This window comes from Xiphophorus couchianus, chromosome 18 (genome assembly GCF_001444195.1).
Source record: "Xiphophorus couchianus chromosome 18, X_couchianus-1.0, whole genome shotgun sequence".
NCBI classification, from domain to species: domain Eukaryota; kingdom Metazoa; phylum Chordata; class Actinopteri; order Cyprinodontiformes; family Poeciliidae; genus Xiphophorus; species Xiphophorus couchianus.
This window is the reverse complement of record NC_040245.1, coordinates 26,805,955-26,829,514: the sequence shown is the minus strand read 5'-3', so window position 1 is coordinate 26,829,514 and position 23,560 is coordinate 26,805,955. Positions and strand designations below refer to the sequence as shown.

The following is a 23,560-nucleotide window of genomic DNA, read 5'->3' as shown; positions in this document are numbered from 1 at the left end:
CGCGTTGATTGAGATGGCCAATAATCCATGGCATTTATTTCACGGCATGAGTCATTGATCTGTGGTTTGGAACAACCACAAAGTTACATGGTGTGTAACATTTAAAGAACCTCTGCAAATTATGAAAACTCATGACGAAGTTGGAACAGAGTTGGAAAAACGAACAAAAATGTATTCACCAAGTTTGTATTGAAACTGGGATGACACTTTACTTGAAGGTGTGTGCATAAGACTGTCATGACAGTGTCATAAACATCACATAATACCTGTTATGAACATGTAGGAGTCTTTATGAATGTTTACGACTGTCGTCATGAAGTGCCATTCGGTAAATAGTGACACTTTCAATGCGAAGTTGCACTGAAAGTTCCATTAAAAGTGTCAACTATGCATTATTTGGCCAATAATGTCCTTTTTAATGCAAAGTTCTATGAAAATGTTCATAAAAAATCAATTAAAAGTAAAAATTTTATTTACCGAATGAAACTTCATGACAATAATCAGAAGCATTCATGAAGACTCCATGTTTATAACAGGTGTTATGTCATGTTTATGACACTGTCATGTCAGTCTTATGCACATCCCTTATCAAAAAAAATAAATTTAGGTAATTTTTTTTTGCCATATTGTCCGACTCTATTCCCCATGTGACAAGCATATTATGTAGTGACTTTGACCCTCCATTTTATGTTGGAACCAGTTACTCGCAAGGTCACTGGGGATGTTTAAGTTGACCTGGTAGACCTGTTACCGCGGGAACCAGATTTCAGATAAGTTCCAGGTTGGTGGATAGAAAACCAAAAATCAGGTGCAATGGACAAAAATTTTTATACTAACAGCATACGACTTTCCCTTCAGGTATCCGAGAGAGAATTTTCTAATTAAGATAAAAAGTTCAGCATGGCATCAATATCTCAAATTTAAAAAACATTTGTGACATGAGAGTTAGTCACAATAACAAATTTTGCAGGACGATAAATTATCCCAGTATTTATTGCAATAAATGATAATATTGTTGTTTTGAGACCATTTTCAAGTAATATATTGATTGAGGGATAATAATGCCTTCTCAAACACAAATACAATTTTGTAGAGAACACTCCACACTGGAACTGAAAGATGTCTAAAATGTCCAAAATTAAGCTCATAAACCAAAAACGATAAACTAAACAGAACTAAAACCACACACAACCTAGACCATAATCAAAATGAATTTAAGTTTCTGCAAACAAAATTTCCCTTCAAAAAATAATCATCAGAATGGAAATTATTGAGTTCACTTTAATGTGTCATGAGATTAATTGCATGTTGTGACAACCTTACATGTGAGAATTATATGTTCAATGATTCTGCTGGTTTGGATTTGGTATCTGTAAAACTGTCTGGGAATTGCTGGGTTGACGGGGTTATTCAGTCAAAAGGGTGATTGAAAACCATCCCTCTGAGACCCCCACTGTCATACCGTACCTGTTTTCCATCCGTCTTCATCATGCTAACCCTTGGTGACTGCCAAAATAACCCCCTAAATGGCTCAAATAAAAGCTATGTCAAGTGCTGTGTGTTGGTAAATCCAGAAACAATATAAGCACACAACTCCCCACATCCCCAAGACATCTCTACTTCCTAGCTGTCGACATCCATCAGAATAGATTCCCTTCTGCACAGCAGGTTGAATCATTTCAGTGAGAGCAGCAGCAGCCACAGCCCACAGCCTCCCGGGGTAAATGTCAAGCCTAGCATTAGGAAGAAGCCTCGCAGGAGACTCCGACACATTCTTTCCCTCACGTTGTCTCATTCTCCATGGCTGAGCAAGAGCAACAGGTCTGGCAAATGAGCGAGTGAATGATCGTACACGCATTTCCCCAAACTTGCGTTCGGCTCTTGCCTGTGCCGGGTCTTTAGCTAATTGAGATGCTTATTAGTTGGAGCACTCCTGTATGAGCTTCAAGTTCACCCATAGAAGGTTGTATTTTCTAATGATGGTTTCTCCAGACAGCCGTTTTCCTACTGCCCACTTAAAACTTTCCTGAAGAAGGATCTCAACAGGTTCCAGCAAACCCCAGCGAAAACTTGTCAGCTTCTGTGAGGCTGTTCCCGTGGTTTGTGACATCTTCTTTAGAGAAATACAGTGACAGGACTGATGGCATATATTTCAGTGGAAAAGTTTATCACTTTCCCCAGTGCCACTTTTCATCTGTTCTATTTGGAATCTTAAATTCCTTCTTTCGTTTAGTAGGAAGTGGGCGCCTAAGGGTGCATTTATACCAGCACACCAGCCCTGTTTAGTCCACTACCCTTAACTGTCACCCTCAAAATACTTAGATCTAAGCCAATGGGTTAAGAGATTAATCCAACTCTGGTTTGTTTGTCTAGAAAGTCAGGTTCGTTTGACATATGAGAATGCAAGCGGACCAGAGACCGATCCAAAAGCAGGAAGCGAACAATAGTGCAGGGCATTCTGGGTAAATACAGCCAAAACGTCAAGAGAGTCTAGCAGTAGAGGGAGAAATAGCTTGTGGTCTTTTACCTAGGATGAAAGAGAAATCCAAAACCACTAAAATGGTTGCACTCCATTTTTGTTCACATTTCGTGAAGACGGAAGTTATGCTCATGTCTTCTTCAGAGGTTTTTGTGTCGTTTTCTTCAGTACAGCGCCACCACAGGTGAGGGTGTGAAAACATTTTTTAATTGGTTTGATTTGTTTGACTCTGTTCAGTTGCAACTTAAGTCCCCAATCGAATCGACTCTATCAGACTATCAGGTGTGAAAACACCCAAAGTATTTCTACTCCTCTCACATCTCTGTTGTGTTCCTAGTTAGTTTGAACACAGCAAAGACCAAAGGAGGCATTTAAGAATGAAACTGAAGCCTGTCAATACGACCACGACCCGGAGGTGAAAGTGAATCAGCCACACTAATCTCCATCCTCATCTCCCGGACAAAGACTTACAGGATCACAAAAATACCCACCAGTCTCACCTTTGCGAAACGTAATCACATCACATCATGCCCTGGCAGACCTGAAATTCTGGTAGGTGCTGACACTGTGTAATATGATATCTTGGAAAATAGCACCGCTGAAATTGTCCCTGCTGTTGTGAAAAGTACAATTGATTCTTCCCAAAGAATACAGAAAGACAGGGTGGCCACTTTGGTTGTAACTTGCATAAAAGTTGATGCTTGGGTTTGGATTCGTAGTTTAAACTACAATATGAATAATTATTGGCTTTTTAGAAATATTAGATACTTAAGCTTTTACATCATGCTGGATTCTCTTTGTTTGCCACATTTCAGCAACGTGGAAGAAGGATATGCAAAGTTATTCCTTCTGTCCTCATCTGTTCTTCCTCCAACATAATCACTCTGACCCACCATAATCACTCTTCTTTTGGGTGACACAGTGCACATCTGCTTGTAATTTCACAGAAAGCAGTGTAATATTAAGTTCAGGCTCCAAAAAGTCTTTTTCTTCTTCAAGAAACTAACTTTTAATCAGTCGTTCACAGAGTTGGAGATCATACCCAACTGTGGGTTATTTAGGTCTACGGGTTTATCTGCACAGAAACGGTTGTTTTCCAGGATGATTTTTCGAAGGTTCCTGGTAAACGTGGTATTGTTTCTAGCCTCTAGTTTGTGGTCCCATGTCATTGTCACAAAAATACACCAGAAACAGAGAACTGTGTGTGTAAAGTTTTCATAGATTGGCAGTAAACACCAGCTGATTACTTTTATCAAAGTATACCAGAGTTATAAGTTACAGTTTCAGAAATGCTGACATTATCTGTGATGCTAATTCCACAGCTGAAAGTCCTTAAATAAGCTAGCAAAGGTTCTGGAGGGACATCAGTCTTTAACATCTATATGAATTACATGTTGCTACACAGTGTCAGTCTGTAGAGAAAAGACTGTTATTCTCTTGTTGTCAAACCTGTCTCCCCAAATTCAGATATTGTTTTGAAAGAAACACTTCTGCTAAGAAGTGAAACTAATGAATCATTTTATATTCAAATGATATATTTGTGTTATTCTAATAAATGCATTGGGACAAAAAGGTTGAAAGTTTTGTGCAATAAGCAATTGATAACTTGCTCTAATTTAACAGATGTTTGTTCTACAATTAGACCCAAACTTTTTATTTCACAGATTCCATCCATCCATCCATCCATTGTCTGTTCACCCTTGTCCCTAATGGGGTCAGGAGGGTTGCTGGTGCCTATCTCCAGCTACGTTCCAGGCGGGAGGCGGGGTACACCCTGGACAGGTCGCCAGCCTGTCGCAGGTTTCACAGATTCAGGTTTCTTTTAACTTTATCAACACATTTCTTCCAACTGGCAGTCATATTAATCCCTTTGAGTGGTAAATATCAGGGTAAAAGCAAGGAGGCCTTCCAGCCCAACTTACAGCTTGTTAGAAAAAATAAACCTATCACAGCTCATTTCAAAAGATAAATCAGCATGAATACCAGTGGAAACATGTCAAACACTGGTCAGCAGTTTTAAAAAGGTTTCCTTTGATGTGAGGTATTCAAACGTTTATCCAATTTCTTGCTATGACAGTTGTAAATTATTTTACATAACCAAAAACAGAGAATTTTTTTTTTAATTAATGTGATTCTTAGACAGCTTTGTTGTTCTTTGAAAATACCTGTCTATTTTACCAGCAGAAACAAACTTCCTGGTTAAATGAAAACCATTTCAAATCCGTATGATCTTCAACTTAACGATTTATTTCACAAAAATATAAAAGAAAATAGCACAAAAATCAAAATACCCATAAATAAATGTGTTTAGATATTATTCTAACTGTAATATTCTTGCCAGCTAAGGTAATGGCTCTTTAGGATTTTAAATAATGTTATACTTGTTTGTTTAAAATGTCAGTTTAAATCACATCAAATTCTTATAACAGCTAAACTTATTTTTCTTTGGCTTTTAGAAAAATGGGTTGTTACAATGAAACACAGGATTGATGTTTGAGAGTTTTCACTCAGGAATCTGAACCTGATTTTTTTTTTTTACAAGACTACTGTATTGACAATTTCTTCTGGATTATTGGCTCAAATTTCCCTAAACACTTATTATTGCTCCCATTTGGATAACAGCCTATTAAAGTGTCTTGAAGTTGTCTTCAAAGAACATCAGGGTTTCCCCCACTATATTATAGGCCTGGCGGCCCGCCATGCTGTACGAGCCCCACCGCCAGGCTAAGCCTTTCTTGTTTATGTTTTTAGGAAAATAATAATAAATAAAAAAAACTTTTCTGTTTTTTTTTTAAGCCGGATTGAAAGTGTCTCTGTTGCTCTGAGCGTTTCACTGGCGGAACAGATTTATTCCTAAAAGATATGTTTATAGAAGATAGGTTTATAGTTTATGCATTTAAAGCCGGACCAATCACACCGTTGGTGCCTCTGCATGTTGCCTCGCATGCTGCAGCAGCTGGATGTCTTAAGTTTACCTTAGCGCAGATCCCACTCGCCTCCTTTCACTCAAACTGGACACAGGCTGACCTGTATAGATATTCACATCAACCCCCTGTGAGGAATTATGTTTCTTTCCAGAGTTTTTGATCAAGGTAGGAATTTCAAAACCCACCGCGTTAGCTCTGGTTGCGCAGCTCTACGTGAACAGCAGGAATAACTTGTAGTCTCTCTTTCAGAGGTGCATTGAGCGAGCGGTGAGAATGATTTATATTTGTGGACAAAGAATTTTGTGCTGCTTTTCCATCTCAACACGCTGCCCAGCGTGTGGCTCTGTCTGCGCTAATAAAGCTGTATGTGTTCCCGGTTGGCCGGAGCGTTAGTGGTTAACGAACCAGCGCTAACCTCATCATACAGGTTCAGCCCGGTGAGGAGCGTTAGCACTCACCTCGTAGTCACGTATCACTCTGGTTTTTTATATTATTTTACTCTGAACATATTCACAGTTGTTGTTGCAATCATCATTTCCCCCCCTACTATTTATTTAGTTAAATTACTCTCTTATTTTCAAATGTAATTCGTTTTTAAACTGGACATTTTATGAAAGTGAAGGTCACATTTCTTCCTGTAATGAGACAGAGGCTGAACATTATCTAAACCACACTATTATTTTAATCTCTCACTCCAGAGTGGATTAGTTGGCATTTTAAGAGCCTTTTTTCAAAGAAAGGCTCTTAGAATGCTGCAATAAATGTTTTCTTTCTCCTTTATTTTTGAAACACTTAGAACTGTGTTCAAAATAATCAGAAAAAATCAGCAATTTTCACTCTGCTTCGCATATTTTTGTCTGTTTTTGTCGTAGTAATGAACATTTTCTCATATGTGTTCAAAGCACATCCAGATAAAGTTTCACTTTAGGACAGTGACTTATTAATTATACATAGCTCAGTTCAATAATAGATCTGGGTTGAGAAGGATGTAAAATGTTAGGTCAGGACAATAATTAGCCAAAGTGAAGAGAAGAGAAATACAAAAGATAAGTGTGGGGTTTTTTTCTAATTTAGGAATTCTGAAAAGCATCTTAAAGAGTTAGGAAAGGAGTAAAAAAATAAGAATGGAGAGAAAATGTAAAAGTCTTGAGAGAGCAGAGCGACACATGATGAAGGAAAGCCTTAAGGATAAACGAGGGAGGGTTTATTCGTATGTGACCTCATCAATCGCGGCGAGCAAAAAGGTTCTCACACCGGATATTTTTCACAGTTGACTTTTATGTCAAAAGAGATTTCTATAGGAATGCCAGCTATTGCTCCATTTCATGTATTTTTGCCGACAGAGGGACTGGTAAAATCCCAATTCAACTTACGTCCAGCAGCATTCACCTTTTAGAAGTCTGAAATGGTTATACGTGTGGACAAGACTACAAAACACATGACCTGCTGGTACTTTATACTGATTTCAAACAACTAATGCCTTCTTAGTTTTCTGGTTTGTCTGTTTTTTTTATGTCCATTTAAGCTCCCCTGTTAAAAATATAAAACCATTTATCAAGTACAGTCTTCTAAGACAGAACCTTTAAACTGTAGAAAGACAAATGCTTGTTGTTTTGGGTTAAAGTAATAATGTTGGATGTGTGCAGCTTGAGAACATTTTAATAATGAGCTGTCAAAAACTTGTACAAACATAAATGATGTACATATTGCATTCCAGCCGGTAAAATACATTTTTCTCCCAACTTTTTTTTTTCATTTGAATGCAGCTGCATTTTATGTTTTAAACTCTCAGTGAACCATCTTGACTTTTTGTTGGCGTGATGAAAGATTAGAAGATGAAACAAAAATGTTTAGTCTTCTACCATTAAAGACATTAAAGTAGGTCATAAAAAAGCCTTAAGGCCGACGCCTTTTGTTTGATGATTTGAGTTGCTATGTAAGCACCTTCCTCCCAGTAAGTTTCCAGAGAGAAAATCTGACATTATGGCGTTATAGCGTTATAGATACACCTGCATTATTTTATATGCAGAGTTCATTTAAGTGTTTTCAAGGTTTCTGTTTAGAGAATTAACAAAATGATTTCTATTTTCTAAATGCCAGAGAAATTATCAAGAACATTTTTTAGAGATTTTTTTTTTTTTGTAACTTTCTTTGTGTATTGTGTTTGAGCATTTCATTTGACAATTTGTTTGGATTGTTTCAATGGAAAAAAATATTACTTTTCTCATAATGACTCAATGACTCATTGATCTGTTTAATTGAAGTAAAGGTTGGCTTATTTTTAGATTTTTTTTAGATTAGCGTTTTGTTCTCGTATTAGTTTAATGTAGAGGGTGTGTGTGTGAGAGACACATTTCAAAACATAACGTTTTTTTTTTACATTACGCTGAATTGAAACTTTTTTTTGTTTTGTTTTTAAATTGTTTTTATGTCCAAATTGTGAAACATTTGAAAATGAACTTCAGAATGCTTGAATTGTACTGTGGGAAAAGTTTATGAACCCTGTTATTGAGTGCAGAATATTTGCACTTTGAAATAGCAAAAGTTGTTAAAGAGGCAGAGGCCCAATTTCAAGGCATTAAGTTACAAAATCAAATTTCTTTTCACTCATATGTATATAGTTTAGCTTCTGTCACCACTGAAGGTAACGTAGTTACTTGATTGTGCTATAAAAAGGCACTATGTACCTGAAAAACACATAATACTGTCTCTTTAAAGAATCATTTCTTTGACAACAGTTAATTAATAGAAAGTTTTAATAGTCGCCGCTCTTTTGTTCGCTTCTTACGTCTGCCTTTGTCATGATTAATAATTGCTCACACAGAAAAGGGGATGAATTATTAATTGCACACAGTAACATTATCTTAAAGGAAGCTTTGGGCATGTTCTCTGGTGGTGGCACAGCAGCACATAATACCCCTGTTATCTCCTCTCCTTCATGCTTATCACGATCCCCGTCTAAACCCTCGCTCATCTGATAACTACTGCATCAAACTTGATTTACTTTTTTGATTTTTTTTTTCCCCAGACATCTGTGAAGATTACCGTGATTGTGTTTGCATATAGCTTTGAGATTTCATCTTTGACAGTAAAGTCAGTACAACAATGCCACTCCCTGTAGCCCCACTGATTTAATCTTTTTTTTTTTTTCCCCCACTTACCTAAACTGAATTCATTTGGAGAAATAATGACGGTTCATCTGTGCGGAGAGATCCTACCTTTGGGAAAGGCCGTCTCTCTCTGTACCAATCTGCTTTCCCCTCCATCCAAAGCCCACTCAGAGCCATACAATAGGGCTGTTGGTGAGTGTGTGGGGGAAGTGGAGGTGGGTGGGGTGGCGGTCGCTGATATCTGAAATGTAATGGAATAAAAGATGAGCTTTTGCCAGATGTGGGGGAAAAAAAATCACACACATGTTTTGTGCAGAGGGGAGATGGCAGGGGGGGTGATGCATCCCCATGCACTGCTGAGTGTTGGTAGACACATGGCTTGATGGGATGGAAATTGTATGTGCTCATTTGTGCAGTTTACTCTCTGTGGCTGAACAAGAGCAGCAATGAAGCACCTGCACCCCCCCCCCCCCCCCCCCCCACACACACACACACACACACACACACACACAACCTCCTCCTGCTGACCTGTTTGTCTGTTTGTTGCCTGTGAAGCCAGTCTACCACTACTGTTATTGGATTTTATGCAGATGTGTTCCTGACAACACAGTCAGAAATGTCCTGTTATTTAGTGCAACCTTCCTCTGACCAATGCATTTAATGAAAATAAGCAATTCTCTTGCCTCTGTTGATATATTTAGATATGATTAGTATGTTACTTTTACTAAAAAAAATATTTTATTTTTACATAATTGTTAGAACTGTCGTAACAGTATGAGGCAGATGATCTGTGAAAATAGCAATCTCCTCCCTGAGCTACTATTGGCGTCTGAGGAATAGTAGCCATCGAATTGCTTCTGCTAATGGAGAAGCAACCAATCAGAGCCAGAAGGCGGGTCTTAGCGCTGTCAGTCACACTTATGTATGTGCAGCTAAGTGTTCTAGTGGCGGGGAAACAACTCACTGTTCCAGGAAAACCGTTTATCCACCGTCATCAGTGGCCATGCTAGCTAGTGTTAGCATTCATGACAGGTTGCGCCGAGCTGCAGCATGCTACATAGCTTTAAGGGTGGGGTGAGTAGCGCCACACACACGCTAAGGTTAGCTCTGGTTGATTCTAGTTAGCACTGTGAGAAGGCAGAAGAGCTCAATTTATTTCAGTGTTTTTTTTCTTATACCATTCTGTCACAACATAGTGACTGTTTCAAGAAATATTTTTTTAAATATAAAAGTAACATACCACAGTTTAATGATAAAATGACACCACTCACATTTATCAACACACCTGGTAAAGATATTTAAAGATCCTTCAATTTATCTTTTATTTAAGTAGCAACACATCTTAGGAACATTCAAACAATTCAAACCCAATTTCAAACATTTTTTAAGTCATGTTTGATATGTACGCCATTTTTATAGTAACTGAAGATAACATAGTTACTTGATTGTGCTATTAAATGACTCTATATGTCTGGAACACATAATACCGCCCCTTTAAGAAGCCCCTACTCAGATCATCATCACAACAACGTTTCTCCATCCTGCTGTTTAGAACTGTTCTGGACTGAGAAGTAGTTTTTATGATAGGTTAAGCGCCAGGTGTTTGCTAGTTGCTGCTGCCACTAGTCTGAAGGAACAGAGTGAAGGAGGAGCAGGGGAGGTGCTCTGTATTAAATTCTTGAACAATACAAACATTTTCTTCCACAGTTAGCTCAGAAATTAAACTTTAAGCTTTTTGACCAAGCAATCAAAAATAATGACTTATGTATTTTACTCCTCGACCCCCTATTTGAAGTAAATATGATGAGATATGAACAGATTCTTTTGCAAAGCTATTAAAAAACCCTCTTTTAAAATCCATTTAAAATTGGTAACTCAGCTTGATGGTGTTTCAGAGTCCAGGGCATATTATGCATGTCATATGTATATTATATTGCTTTATATAGGATGAAATATTACTTCATTAACCAGGGTGATATGATGTGGGAATGCAATCATAATTCAAGGATGATGAGGGGAAAGTTGCAGAAGTGATATATATGGATGGATTGTTTTCAATGGTTGCACCCTCTCACCTTAATGTCTTCATATTTGTCTTCATAAATTCCAATTAGTTGTGCCGCATAATACATATTGAGCATCTCCTGCAATTTGGTAGCTTGAAGGAAATGTTAAATAGACTAATCTCTACTTCATAATGTATGTCCCACAGTGCCCTGTTCTATAGGGCCGTTACCACCTAATCTTCTTGCTTATTCTCGTTGGCTCTTGTTACAGCTGTTTACTTGGATATTTATATTTTCAGTTATGAGTAAAACTGAGTTTACGATCAGAGTTGGTTGTTTTTCAGGTTTGATTTGTTAAATCTGCATGAGGGGAACTGTTAAAAAATGTCGGGGTGGAAATTTCCAAAAATGGTTAAAGGTTTATGACATGATGATATCAGTCATTTGACACAAGAATTTAAGGTGGGAGGACTGTAAGGATTTTTTTCTTTATTTCACATCAAACTAACTTCTATTTTTCTACTTTTCTCTTCTAAAGCTTTTACAGTGATTTAATAAAGTAACTCTTACCGTTTAAGTGTAAAGGGAGCGCCACTGGTAGCTCAACACAACTTAATTCTGAGCTAGTAAAATTAACATTGGGTGATCATTACCAGAGGTGTGACCAAGTCACTGTGTTGCAAGTCTCAAGTAAGTCTCAAGTCTCTGTCCTCAAGTCCGAGTCAAGTCTCAAGTAAAGACAGGCAAAAGTCGAGTCAAGTCTCAAGTCAGGAACCTTTAATTTCAAGTCATTTCGAGTCGTTTTTATTTTATTTTATTTTTTTATAATTTGCAATTATACATAAAATTCAAATAATAGACCATTTGTTCGTTTTAAAATATGTATTTATCTCAAATGATAGAACATGTGTAGCTGAACACAAAGTATAAAAACATTTTTAAATTGGACCACTTTATTGCCCAGTTCTGTTAAACTTGATACTCAATAAAAAAAAGACGAAAATGCTGACATTTCCACAGCACAATACAAAGAACCATAACAGCAGTTTTTTCCTCTTTTCTCTGACCTGTCAAAACAATATATTGTCAATATAATTTCCCAACGTAGATGTCTTCAAATACACCAACCATCCTTAGATGATACTAGACCCGGCTCATCATCATGATGGGACAGAGAGACTCTGTTCCCTGTGTTCAGGTCCAGAATCTGCTTTCTGTTACGGAGCCCCGCTCACTATCCACCGGCTTCCTGAGCTAACACGGTGCACATTATTTGTGGAGGCATTTGACGGACCGGATTTATGGTAAATAATCACCAATTTAACCCGGAGTACACATGCTAACACGAAGTTAGCTAAAGTCAACTATCTTACAGCAAAAGAAAAGCGCCACCTACCGATCTTTGTGAAGCTTCAAATGCCGGACAAAGTTGGACGTCGTGGCATCTCCATCCGATATTCTCTTCTTGCATGTTTTACAAGTTGCAGTTCGTTTTTTAGTCGAAAGTTCATAACCTACGTAGCCAAAAGAAATTACTCGCGGAAGCATATTCGAGCGGTTATTTCGTATTTCGTTCCCTGAGCTCTGTAGCTTTGCCGCGTTTTTTTAAACGTCCAAATCCTGTTAATTTGATTGGTTGTGCTGCAGCTACGTACACATACATACATAAGGAGGGAGGAAAACCATAGTGACGGTCTGCGCATATTGATACGGAATGAGTGACATTAATTAATGACGCCACTTTATAAATAATGTGTTTTAAATTTTAAGACTTTGAGTAAAAAATATCAAGTCTTTTCAAGTAAACAGCTTCAAGTCGAGTCAAGTCCCAAGTCAATGGCATTAAAGTCAAAGTCAAGTCCGAGTCTTTGAGCATTTTTTCAAGTCAAGTCTCAAGTCGTGATTTTAACGACTCGAGTCTGACTCGAGTCCAAGTCATGTGACTCGAGTCCCCACCTCTGATCATTACCAATAGACAATACATCTGATAGAATATGAAAAGGCTTAGCTGCCCAACCTCTCATGGCCAGTTATGCTAGCTTCCTCTTTGGTTACCTAGCAACAACTAGTTGAGTAACTTGTGCAGCAGCAGCTTCAAGTTTTGCCACCGTGCCTCATAGCTGCTTAAAAAAAACAACAAAGGTGTGAAGTTAAAGCTGTGAATAAAACAGGAAAGGTCATGTGACAAGTTGGGTAGATATTTAAAATAAGAATAAAAAAACCTATCAATAATTATTGATATCGACTGATTGGGATATGTTTTTCAGCCATATTGAACAATAGGTTTGCCCTATTGTTGTGGACTTAATATATTGAGCAATAAAATATTGTTTTTTTCTCCTGTTTGTGTTTATGTTTATTTCCTTTTTGTTCTGTGTCCAATAAAAGACACGGAACCTCCTAGTAAACTTGGTCTAGAACCGCCACTGCTTTTCACATGTGACCCTGCTGAATATTTCTATCAGAATGATTGTAGGCAAAGAGTTTTGTGTAAAATACTGAACACTGCTGTAAAATTTGTCCACCAGTGGTTGCTGTAGAGCAGGGGTGTCAAACTCCAGTCCTCAAGGGCCGCAGTCCTGCAACTTTTAGATGTGCCTCTGCTGCACCACACCTGAATAGAATAATTAGGTCATTAGCAAGGCTCTGGAGAACTGATCTACACAAGGAGGAGGTAATTAAGTTATTTCATTCCAGTGTTTTGTACCTGTGGCACATCTAAAAACTGCAGGACAGCGGCCCTTGAGGCCTGGAGTTTGACACCCCTGCTGTAGAGGAATTTCACCCACTTGGTATTCACAGAATATATCAAAATTCTAATTAAAATCAGCTTTTAATTAAGGGAAAAATATGTCCTCAATGATTCATATATATTTTGGTCTCTCTACTGATGAAGTTTGAAAACTTGCCTATAGAAACAGGCATCTTCAGATGAAGATAAAATTCTCTTTTTGTTATACTTGGATCCTGAGAAGTGTAAGTTTACTCTATGACAAGCTGACACCGTAGACGTCCATTTCACATTAAAATGGAATCAACTAAGGAATTTGAGAAATGAAGTCAAAAGTGATAGACAACCAGCCTCGTTCTTCCCTATTCCACCAACACCTTTGACTTAAATAAAATTGTATTTTCAATCCTGGTTTTTATTTTTATGGTTTAAATGAACACACTACCTCTCTGAGATAAAACCATTATTATTATTGGTTTTATTTTGTCGCTTTCCTCAAGTCTTGTGTCATAAATCCGATAAAATCCTTCCACTTATCTTCTTTCTTTCCTGAATTTACCGCCTGGCAGCTTTTCACATGCTTAACTCTGCCAGCTACGATGATGAAAAGAGAGAGACTATGATCCCGATGTTTGAGCAAATTTTCATGAAACCGCAAATACCATTGAGTTTTGACTAAACATCTCAACACTGATAATCAAATAGTTTTTAAGCTTTCTTTCCCCTTTACTCCAACTATCATAACTTTGGAGAAGCCTTATGAAAAAAAAATGTTTTTACTAACAGAAACTTAAAAGAAAACTCGATGAGTTCTCTCTTAGAAAAGAGAAAAACCTCTTTGAAGAAGAGACGGTCAAACGAGTACGGCAGTGTTGATCTTACAGAAACTTGCGACACAACTTGTGTCAGTGCAGGAGCAAAAACGGGGACAAATGAGATTGACCGTCATGTATTTGGTTTGTCAGGTCCTCTGCATTCAGAGACAGTCTTCACACTCGGCTAGGGCAATGAGGGAGCATTAAGCAGCGCGTCCGCAGGGTTGTAAAAGGTATTAAAAGGTATTAAATTAAATTAGTCAAAATTAAGACCATTAAAAAGTAATAAATGCCAACTGATGAGGGATGAATTTTTTAGCAGCGACCCAACTAATTTTATGTTCGAGTAGGTTTTGAGCTATGTCGATGTCACGACATCGGCCGGTGTGCGTTCGCGCCTCAATCGCCATGTTTGCTCTGAACGGTAAATAATCATCAGCTCATTTGGGTGGCAGATCAGGTGAAACACGAGAGGATGATGAGGCAGTGAAGGTGAATGGCGTGAGTGAAGATTAACAATGAGAACGAATACAACAAAAGCAAAAGTGAGACTACTAACATAAGAGAAACTAAACGGGACATAACAATAAACCAAAAAATGCTAAACTATATGGAAGTACACAAAGAACAAAATGCAAACAGAAACTAAATACGAAGGAATCTTCTTCTTTTGACCAATAATTAATACAAAGGACTGGACAGAATATGGCAGGACGTGAACTAGATTTTTTTTTTTTTTTTTCAGAAAAAAGGTAAGATAATATTATTAAAGTACCTTGTGCTTGTTTAAGCTAGACCTAATACTGAAAAGAAACATATTTTTATGTTAACAGTAACTTCTTTATGATTTTGAGGAGCTTTGATCTTATATCTTTTTCAGTTTTATTTTTTTATATTCACATTATCACTAATCTATTACTTTTTAATTAGTTCAGTTCGCTAAGCCATGTTAGTATCACTTACAGTTACTACTTATACCTTTTATGATAATTGTGTTGTAGTTTCCTTGTTTTGTATTTGTATTATTTTTTGTACTAATAGACACACTTATGCAAAGTCAAGTTAACTTTGTATAGTTTTTTTTTGTTTTTTTTTATCAAGACAGATTGAGCATCATCCAGGGACAACAAATGAAAAATGACTAAGTCTGGCCCATCTACAGAAATGTTAATTATTGGGCATTGTCACCACCAAATAAATCCCATGTTCATAAACAGTATAAAGACAAAAGGCAATTGATTATAGTTTGTCACGGAAAGTATTTTGAGTATTTTTAAAGTCCCTTTGTAGAATTTTAAAGAAAGCGTTGTAAATTAGCACTTCTGCTACAAACATTACGGTTTATTCCTTAAGAAGAACCTTTGTGTTATTCTGTCTCTTCTATTTTCTTCCATGTTCTTAGTGAGCATCGCGTAGTGCAGTTGTTATGGTCCTTGAAAAGGTATTTGACTGGATTTCCCACAAACTAATCTGACATGCACCCAGCTCACACGGTGTGTTGAAAGGGTTTGTTTGTTGGACATTTATCTTCTTTCTTGATTCCATAAGCGTCACACAGTTGAAACCTGAAATCTTTCTTCCATTCTCCATCTCTGTTGGTGTTCACCAGGGGTGGGCTCAATCACCTCTTCTTTTTATTCTCTGCATGAATACAGCAAGAGTAGACGTCCAAGCAGCATCGCACCCATTGATGGTGTTAGAGTAACACCATGGCTATAACTCCTAATGTCAAACTCAACAGTGGGATAAAAAAAAATAGGCAGAGAACAGCTGTAAAAGCAATAATAATATAAAAAACAAGATCTGAAAGAGGGTGCCAGGGCAGAAACCAATTTATCCAGCAGTAACTTAGTTTTGGTTTTTGCTGATGATAGGACATTCCAACTTCTTCTAGTGTCTTCGTATAAACTTAATAACTTTATTAAAGGCAAGATCCCTAGGCTGGACAACAAATAGTTGTCTTGTTTAGGCATTCATCTCCTGATTTTATTGGATCTTTGCACCTGTCCTTACTTTACTTACTTTAGTTCTCTTTCCTCTTTCTCTTCAAATGCCAACACCGTGTAGACCTGTAAAGACGGGCAGTTGTTAGTCTTTCTACAAACTATCAATTCTGCAATGTGGAAATCTCACTTTAACCGTCCATATGTTATTCTGAAACGAGATTATGTCTAGAAATAAAAGGTCTGACTAAAAGATAAATCAAATTAATGTGACCAATAAATGCAATTGACTCTTAGTGGAAAACATAAAATGTACATTTTTCCAACACTATGTCGCCATTGTGTTTCTAACCAAATAGACTCTTTAATCCGTCTCTGCTATTACTGTTACTGGTGTATAAAAAACCCTATAATAACAAACAATGGTTAGCCTGGTGGGGGCGCAAGTAAAGCCTGGTGGCCCACCAGGCTTATAATGCACCAAGGAAACGCTGGAGGAAGTGGAGATCAGCCAGCAAGAGAGAAGAACTGGCACCTATGGGGAACATTTGCTAAAAAATAAATTGTCTTATTGAATGGGTCAATGAATCCACCCCCAGTTATTGTTGTTTTTTGGGGGGTTTTGTCTTGCAGCCCAGTTACAGTTCATACTCTGAAGTTTGTGGTGTTTCTAAAGCTGTTTGAACCTTTTCCACTTTGAATTTGTTGCATTCCTGCTGTGATTAACTGAAGTATGTGCCATCAGTTATTCGCCAGATAAATCATTGCATCTGCAATATTTTCCAGCCCTGCCAGAAACAAATTTCCTAAAAAGAATTACCATCTGCTTTATCTTCCTGCTTCTATCGCAAGCAATTTGAAAGTTTCATGTCTTACACAAACAGGCTTCTTAAGAGGCAAAAAAAAAAAAAGAATTGCAACATCTCATATCACAAATTACTCCAACTTTAAATAAGCAAACTAGTCAGGCAGATGGTATTCTTAATTCAGTCTAATTATTTCTATAAAAAGAAGAGTGCCTTTAGTGACAGAACGTCTTTGTGTGTGCTAATGGGATGCTTCAGAGGCAGGTATGTTTTTTTTTTCTTCTTTTACTTTCTTTGTCTGAGCTGTAAGGTGTTATTACCAAACAACTTTCTCTTTTATGGTGGCATCTGAAGGAATTCCTGTCAAAATCAGAAAAAAGGATATCATCTCTGGAGGACAGAGCGGAAACATTAGCTCGCTTTGATGTTTTCTCTAGAACTGGAATGCAGCTAAGTGAAATGCTATTTATGAAAAATATAGCGGCTTAACCTGTTGATACAAAAGTGATAGGATCAGCTTTCAGTGAATACACAGCCTGTGTTTGTGTGGGCACATGTAAACATATTTTGCAGCCCGGTTGTTGACATGTAGTTGTGTTTGCGGCAGACACCAGTACAATTTTATTATTATTATTATTATTATTGAAAAGATTTTAATCGGAGGATAATTTCTCACACGTTTCAAATTGCATGCTAAAGAACTAATTAACAAGGGCTGTTTCGGAGTTCACTAGCTCCTCTGACATCTTAATTAGATCTTAATGACATTTCCGCTGGAAAGGCTGAGCAGAGTACGACTGTGCAAATAAACGACGTGGTACGAGAAAGCAACCGACACAACAGTTTTAGTTTTAGTGCAAACTAAAATGTCGAGATTGGGTTCTTTAGGAGTTGAAATATATGCATATTAGTAGTGATACAGGGCAGCATTCTTTATATGTGCCAACCTGTTCCATTGTATGTTCTATTTTAAAATGGAGCTATGGAAATCTGGATTTTATTAACATCCTCCTTTACCCTATCAGCCATCGTGCCGCTTTTCCTTTCTCCCAGTGAGATATGGGAGTGTGCATCGCCCAGTAATTACTGTGCCTACGTCCCAGTAGAATCGCACCTCTCATATCGGCCTCTTACTCAGATCCTTAGCATTTATTACCATAAAATGTCACCCTGGAAATAACTAGATATGCTTTGCAGCGCCAGTGGAGGTAGTGTGATAATGATGTTTTTGGCAGATAGATGGCTGATTAGATACAATGATCTTCTGTAGTGCTGTGTTTTGCATTGTAGATGGCTTTTTATGGTCTGTAGTGGATTGCATCCTTCCCCCCCCCCCCTCTCCGGTGGGCATGCGATGTATTTTTAGCTGTAGGGTGGATGCCCATTTATTCATTTCTAAACAAAGTCAGCAGACTCCGTTGGACGAAAAACAGCAAGCCACAGCAAATGGAAAAACGTCTACAAGCGTCCACAGACCTCTGAACCTACCCGTTACTACGAGCTGTTGCAATCAAAATCCCTCCATCCAAGTTCCTGCTGGAAGGAATAAACTGCTCACCAAATATAACTAGCATTGGTTAGCTGTCAAGTTGTCATCATATTGCGCTAATTCTTAAATGTACAGACGATATTATAAAAGAATAAAGGACACAATGTTTTGCTACTAATTGTCACACTGACAGCTAAATAAGAAGGTCCAAGGGTTTCACATGTCAGTGCCGAATTTTAACTAAAAAGAAAAATAGCAAGAGGAAGGGAAGTAGGCTAGTTATGCTAGCTTGACTTTGACAGTCGTAACATGTAGATGTGCTGCAGAATTCGGTGTGTTTCAGTTCAGAAAAAAAACGGGGGGACGCGCACACCAACTCTCTGAAAGATCATCAGTAGAGTAGATGTTTAAATTAACTAATCAATCACTCCTGTGTTCAGACGATTGCTTATTAATAATCGCAAAATAAATATCAAGCCTGAAAACATAACACTGTAGTGGACTGAATGTTCTGTTCTTTGTGTGGGAAATGTTTGCGTGTTTTCTGGTGTTGAATCCTGATACACTGTTGGAGCTGCTGTTTGCTAGGTGCTATGACAACTGGTCTGTTTGTAGCATAAGGCCGACACAGAGCAATTTTTTAAAAAACAGCAACAAAAAAGAATACGAGGGGTTTTGAGTTGCTCTAAAACATCTCCAAAATTTCTGGATGTAAACAATAGCATGCAAACCATCAACATGCACCAGGTGTTGGCTCACAGTACAATCAGGCAGATGCAAACAAAGTCTGAATCTTAACATCAGAGAGGGCAATTGATTCAAACCATCAAAGACAAATATTTATTTGCCAGACAAATTGCTAGTTCTGATTTTTGCTGGGTTCAGCTGGCCTCTTCACTTGAGATCGACCATTAGAGCAGACCGGACTAGGAAAAGGGAGGAGAGGGAGAAAAACAAACAACTTGTATAAGAAGGGGGTCAGTTGCTGGGGGGTGGGGAGGAGGAACCCAGAGAGAGAGAGCCCCACCTGGAGTTTTTATCACAGAAAACGAAGGTAGAAAGGCTTAATAGAAACTTTGTCTGAGGCCCCTCACAGAGGCCAGAGTCGGGGAATAAACTGAGTGGATGGAGGTTGAAAGCTGGTGCAGCAGCAGACGCATTACGAAGATTCTGTTGGCTGGAACAGATGCTGTTCTGTATGCAGCCGTGTCTGTTTATCACTTCCTAAGCCTTCTGTCTCATCTCTGTTCTCCCCGCTTTCTGTCTAGCCTGAATCTGTCAAACTTAAACCACAAATACCTGGCGTGAACCACCTTTTTTCGCAACTACCCCCTCTCCTGCAGCTCTGTCCTCGCTTTCAAATGGTTCATTTACTTGTTCTGCGTTCCACTCAAATTTTATTTGTTTTACTTAGCCTTAATGACTTTACTTAACATTAATTTGCCCATAAAGGGCTATAAAAGTAAATGCTTGGTTTCTCAGTAATGCATCCTGTTCTTTCAAACAATTTTGGGCCCATAGATGCATGTTCAATTTGTTAGTTATCCTCACAAGAAGCTAGATTTTTTCTCTCCTCTATTACTGCAAACTGGAACATTAGGTCCACATGGTTTATGTTACACTTTCACAACCTATTTGTGCTTAGGGGCATTTACCCTGAATGGCTTATTTTCTTCAAGCAAACTGTAGTTGAAGCAGTTTTTTTTTCTTGTTTCCAGGCAGATTAGCAAAGAATCCAGGCCATAGATGGGATAAAAAAGCATATAAACTTGAATAATTTTAAAGGGATAGTTCAGATTTAAGTCAGGTTCTATAAAGTAATTTGTAATTAGAGATTAACTGATTGTGCTGATATCCAAAACCTGTTTTTTTGTAATGCTTCTGTGTGCTCATAATCATCATTCATGATTTAGATTTATAAATCAATAATAAAAGTCAATCTATGTTATTGTTTTTCTTTAGCTGTTAGCAGAGGCTACAACGCTTTGCATACGTAAAAGTATGTTAACTTTAAAACTAGCCATATCATTGTAATTTGGCTATTAGCATGGGTAGCACAGCTACCATGACAAATACCTTGCATTCCTTAAAGTCTTGCTCTCTCTCACTCTCTAGCAGCCTAAATATACCATGTACATGTCTCTTACTTTGCCCCACTGATGGTGAAACGAAGCAAACTTTGAGTTTTTTCCCTCACATAGCATGTTTTTCATTGACAAGTGTTTTCTGCCCAACAAGGTAGGGCTAAAAACAACGGCTATCAGTGACACCACTGTTGCCTGTAGTCATGTGGCGTTGCATTTCAGTCAGTTTACAGAAAAGTGAAGAAATCTCTAGATCAATGGAAAGCTAGCCAGACACACCTGGCCTATTTAACCTGATTTTAGCAATTTAGAATAGCTGAAAATATTAAATCTTATTCTAGCAGCTACTACTGTGCTACACTACCAAATGTCATTTTTCAAATTACAGATAACTGCTTGTAGTGTATTGTGTGGTAAGCATTCTGTACTCAGCCCTGCATTAGCTACATTTGGCTGGCTGACTCAGTGAAGCTGCGTCTCATCAATTTGCGCCACCCAGTGCCAGATCATCAACAGCAAATTTTGGAGAAGCTGTAATTATTAGGTTCCTTCTACAGACTTCTGAGTAAAACCAGGATCAAGGTTAATTCCTTTGGCCGGTCTATACAATACAACACACTTTCTCTTTCAGGTAGCGCTCTTTTAGTCCTCTCCAATGTAGCAGTGGACAGGTGTTGTCTCAGTCCTTTGTTTTAAGCTTTCATGACATCACAAAGTTTCTTTCCTGAAACTCCTCCTCTTCCTGCTGAAATGGATTGTGGGATAAATAGTCCTTATACTATCCTCCTGTAGTACATCCTACATGGCTGGAGTCTAACTCTGAAAATACCCTCATATAGTTCCACTTAATAAATTCAGAAAACTTAAAAAATCCTAACTCTACTTTGTTTCTCTTTCACTTCCCTGACTTGGTAACCTTTATATATCAGTGCTGTTATGCTACGTTTTGGCTGTTAATGGCTGGTCGTAAAGCCACAAAGCAGCTCGGTATGTAAATCTGTCGTTTTGAGTCAGTCATTGATCAGCAAAATCATCAGACTCGATGAGTTGTGGTTTGGCCTGCTGCTCCAACAAAGGAATTGATGTACCTCAGCTTTCTCATAATCACACAGCGCCTCGCATGGCATGCGCATCGATCCCCATAGCAAGAATCAAGGCGAGGCACACATGGTCTGTGACTGCGCTGATTATTGCTTCTGTGTTTCATAGATTCACGGAGGCGGACACCATCATAATGGGGGACGTGACGTACGGCGCCTGCTGCGTGGACGACTTCACTGCCCGTGCCCTGGGAGCAGATTTCATGGTTCACTATGGCCACAGCTGTCTGAGTACGTTTCTTTATCTCCCTCGTACATGTTTGTCTGGTTCTTTATTGCTCTGAATGCAAAAAGAAAAAAAAAACCCCACCAAGGTTACCCATCTACAGACAGACAGCTACCTGGAAAAAACCACGTAGGCCACATGAACATCAAAAAAAAAAAAGGACTGAGACTGACAGGTGTTATTGATGAAAGCAAAATGTAGGTGATTAGTGTGCAAACCTCACATATCTAATTACAGCGCTTAGAATTTTCTGCAATTTGTTGAGCTGCAACAACTAATTTCAATACCTTTTATCAGGATTTTATTTTGAAGACCAACAACTGGTAGTGCACAACTGAAGACCCAGCAGGTCTTTGCAGCATCACATTCGCCCCACATTCACATCAGTTGAAAACACATCAGCGGTGTCCTTTGGAAACCTCAAGCATTTCTGCAGGACCTTCACACATCTCACCTCACTGTCAGTCTGTCTTTTGCACATGGGAAGAAATGTTAAATCAATAATTTTGATACATATCTGCCAGAACAAGCTCACCTCGGCAAAATACCAGAAGTGACCAACAGAATCTTAATGTGACTGAAAAAAAAAAGTTCCTCCATGTTTTTGTTAGTTCGGCCGTTATTTATCAATTGTAGCGAAATTATGGTTAGTGCTGATATTTTTAATTTCTAGGGAGTGGGGGACAGTCGCACATCGGTGTCTATGCTTACAAGCACCAAAGTTGAAGTTTTTAAAGTCTGAGTTTCAGGGTTAAGTTAGACGAGAAGAAATTGCCAGAACATTTTTGTTTATGGTCGTCTTTCTGTCTGTGATCTTAGCCTTCATCTCTCAGCCATGAGACATCATTTGCACTGTTTCCTAAGATTTCAACCACCTGTGAAAGATGAAAGACTTAGGCCTCAGAGTGACTCAGAGCTACTGTCTCCTCTGTGCTCCTTTCATTTTCTCTGCAAGTTTTTTTCTCTTTTTAATATATATATATATATATATTTATCCCATCCTCTTAAATACCATTGTCAAAGAGTACCTTAGAAATAGGCATACAAAATCAGTGTGACATGATTAAAACAAACCAGATATTCTACAGTTCATCTGAGCAATATATTTAGATGCTTTTTCCCATCAGTTTAAAAAAAAAAAATGTATCCATGTGTTAAAATGGCTCAGATGTAACTGTACAGTACACTTTAACCTCCTTTAGAGTAGTTATGGATCTATAAATATGCAGATTGCTCCACACCTCTCCCCTCAGCGTTCAGTTACAGTTAAATCTGCTCAGGTTTAACTCTTGGTTATCTCTTTCACTGACAGACATGGTGCAGACTTACTGTGATAGTACAGTTATTTTATTTTACTTTTTTTAGATTAAAGTTTGTACAGTCTTGCACAACAACAAAAAAGACATTAGAAAAGACTATCACTTTCAAAAACACAACATTTTACCAAGTATGTATGTCTAAATTTCTAGTGCAAATATCTCAGTGCACTTGAAATAAGACAAAACTAACTTTCAACTATCATTTCAGCAAGGTATAAGAGCTTGTTTTAAGTCAGTAATTCCTTAGCATATATTAAAAAGTACTTGCTCCATTGGCAGATTATTTCACGTAAAACTCTCATGTTATAAGTTAAATAATCTCCCTGAAGGACTAGTACATTTTTAATCAATATCAACGTTTTACGGATTTATCTTGCTGGAAAGTTACTTGTAAGTTAGGTTTTTTTTAAATTATTTCAAGTGTAAACAATATTTTCACTACTAACTAGATCAAAAATAGGTGATAGGATTTTGTGTTTTTGCAGTGCAATGCCAAAGATATTTTGACTTTGCTAATATTAATCT

The 23,560-nt window shown here is 37.9% G+C and overlaps 1 protein-coding gene across 1 annotated transcript in view; it reads left to right on the top strand.

The window, feature by feature from the left end:
- The window catches only part of dph1 (diphthamide biosynthesis 1), a 76,695-nt gene that overhangs the window by 20,969 nt on the left and 32,166 nt on the right, over nt 1-23,560 (top strand). Inside the window, exon 4 of the mRNA XM_027999126.1 lies at nt 21,600-21,721. Coding sequence (XP_027854927.1) covers nt 21,600-21,721 — 122 coding nt within the window. The remainder of the gene's footprint in view (nt 1-21,599; nt 21,722-23,560) is intronic.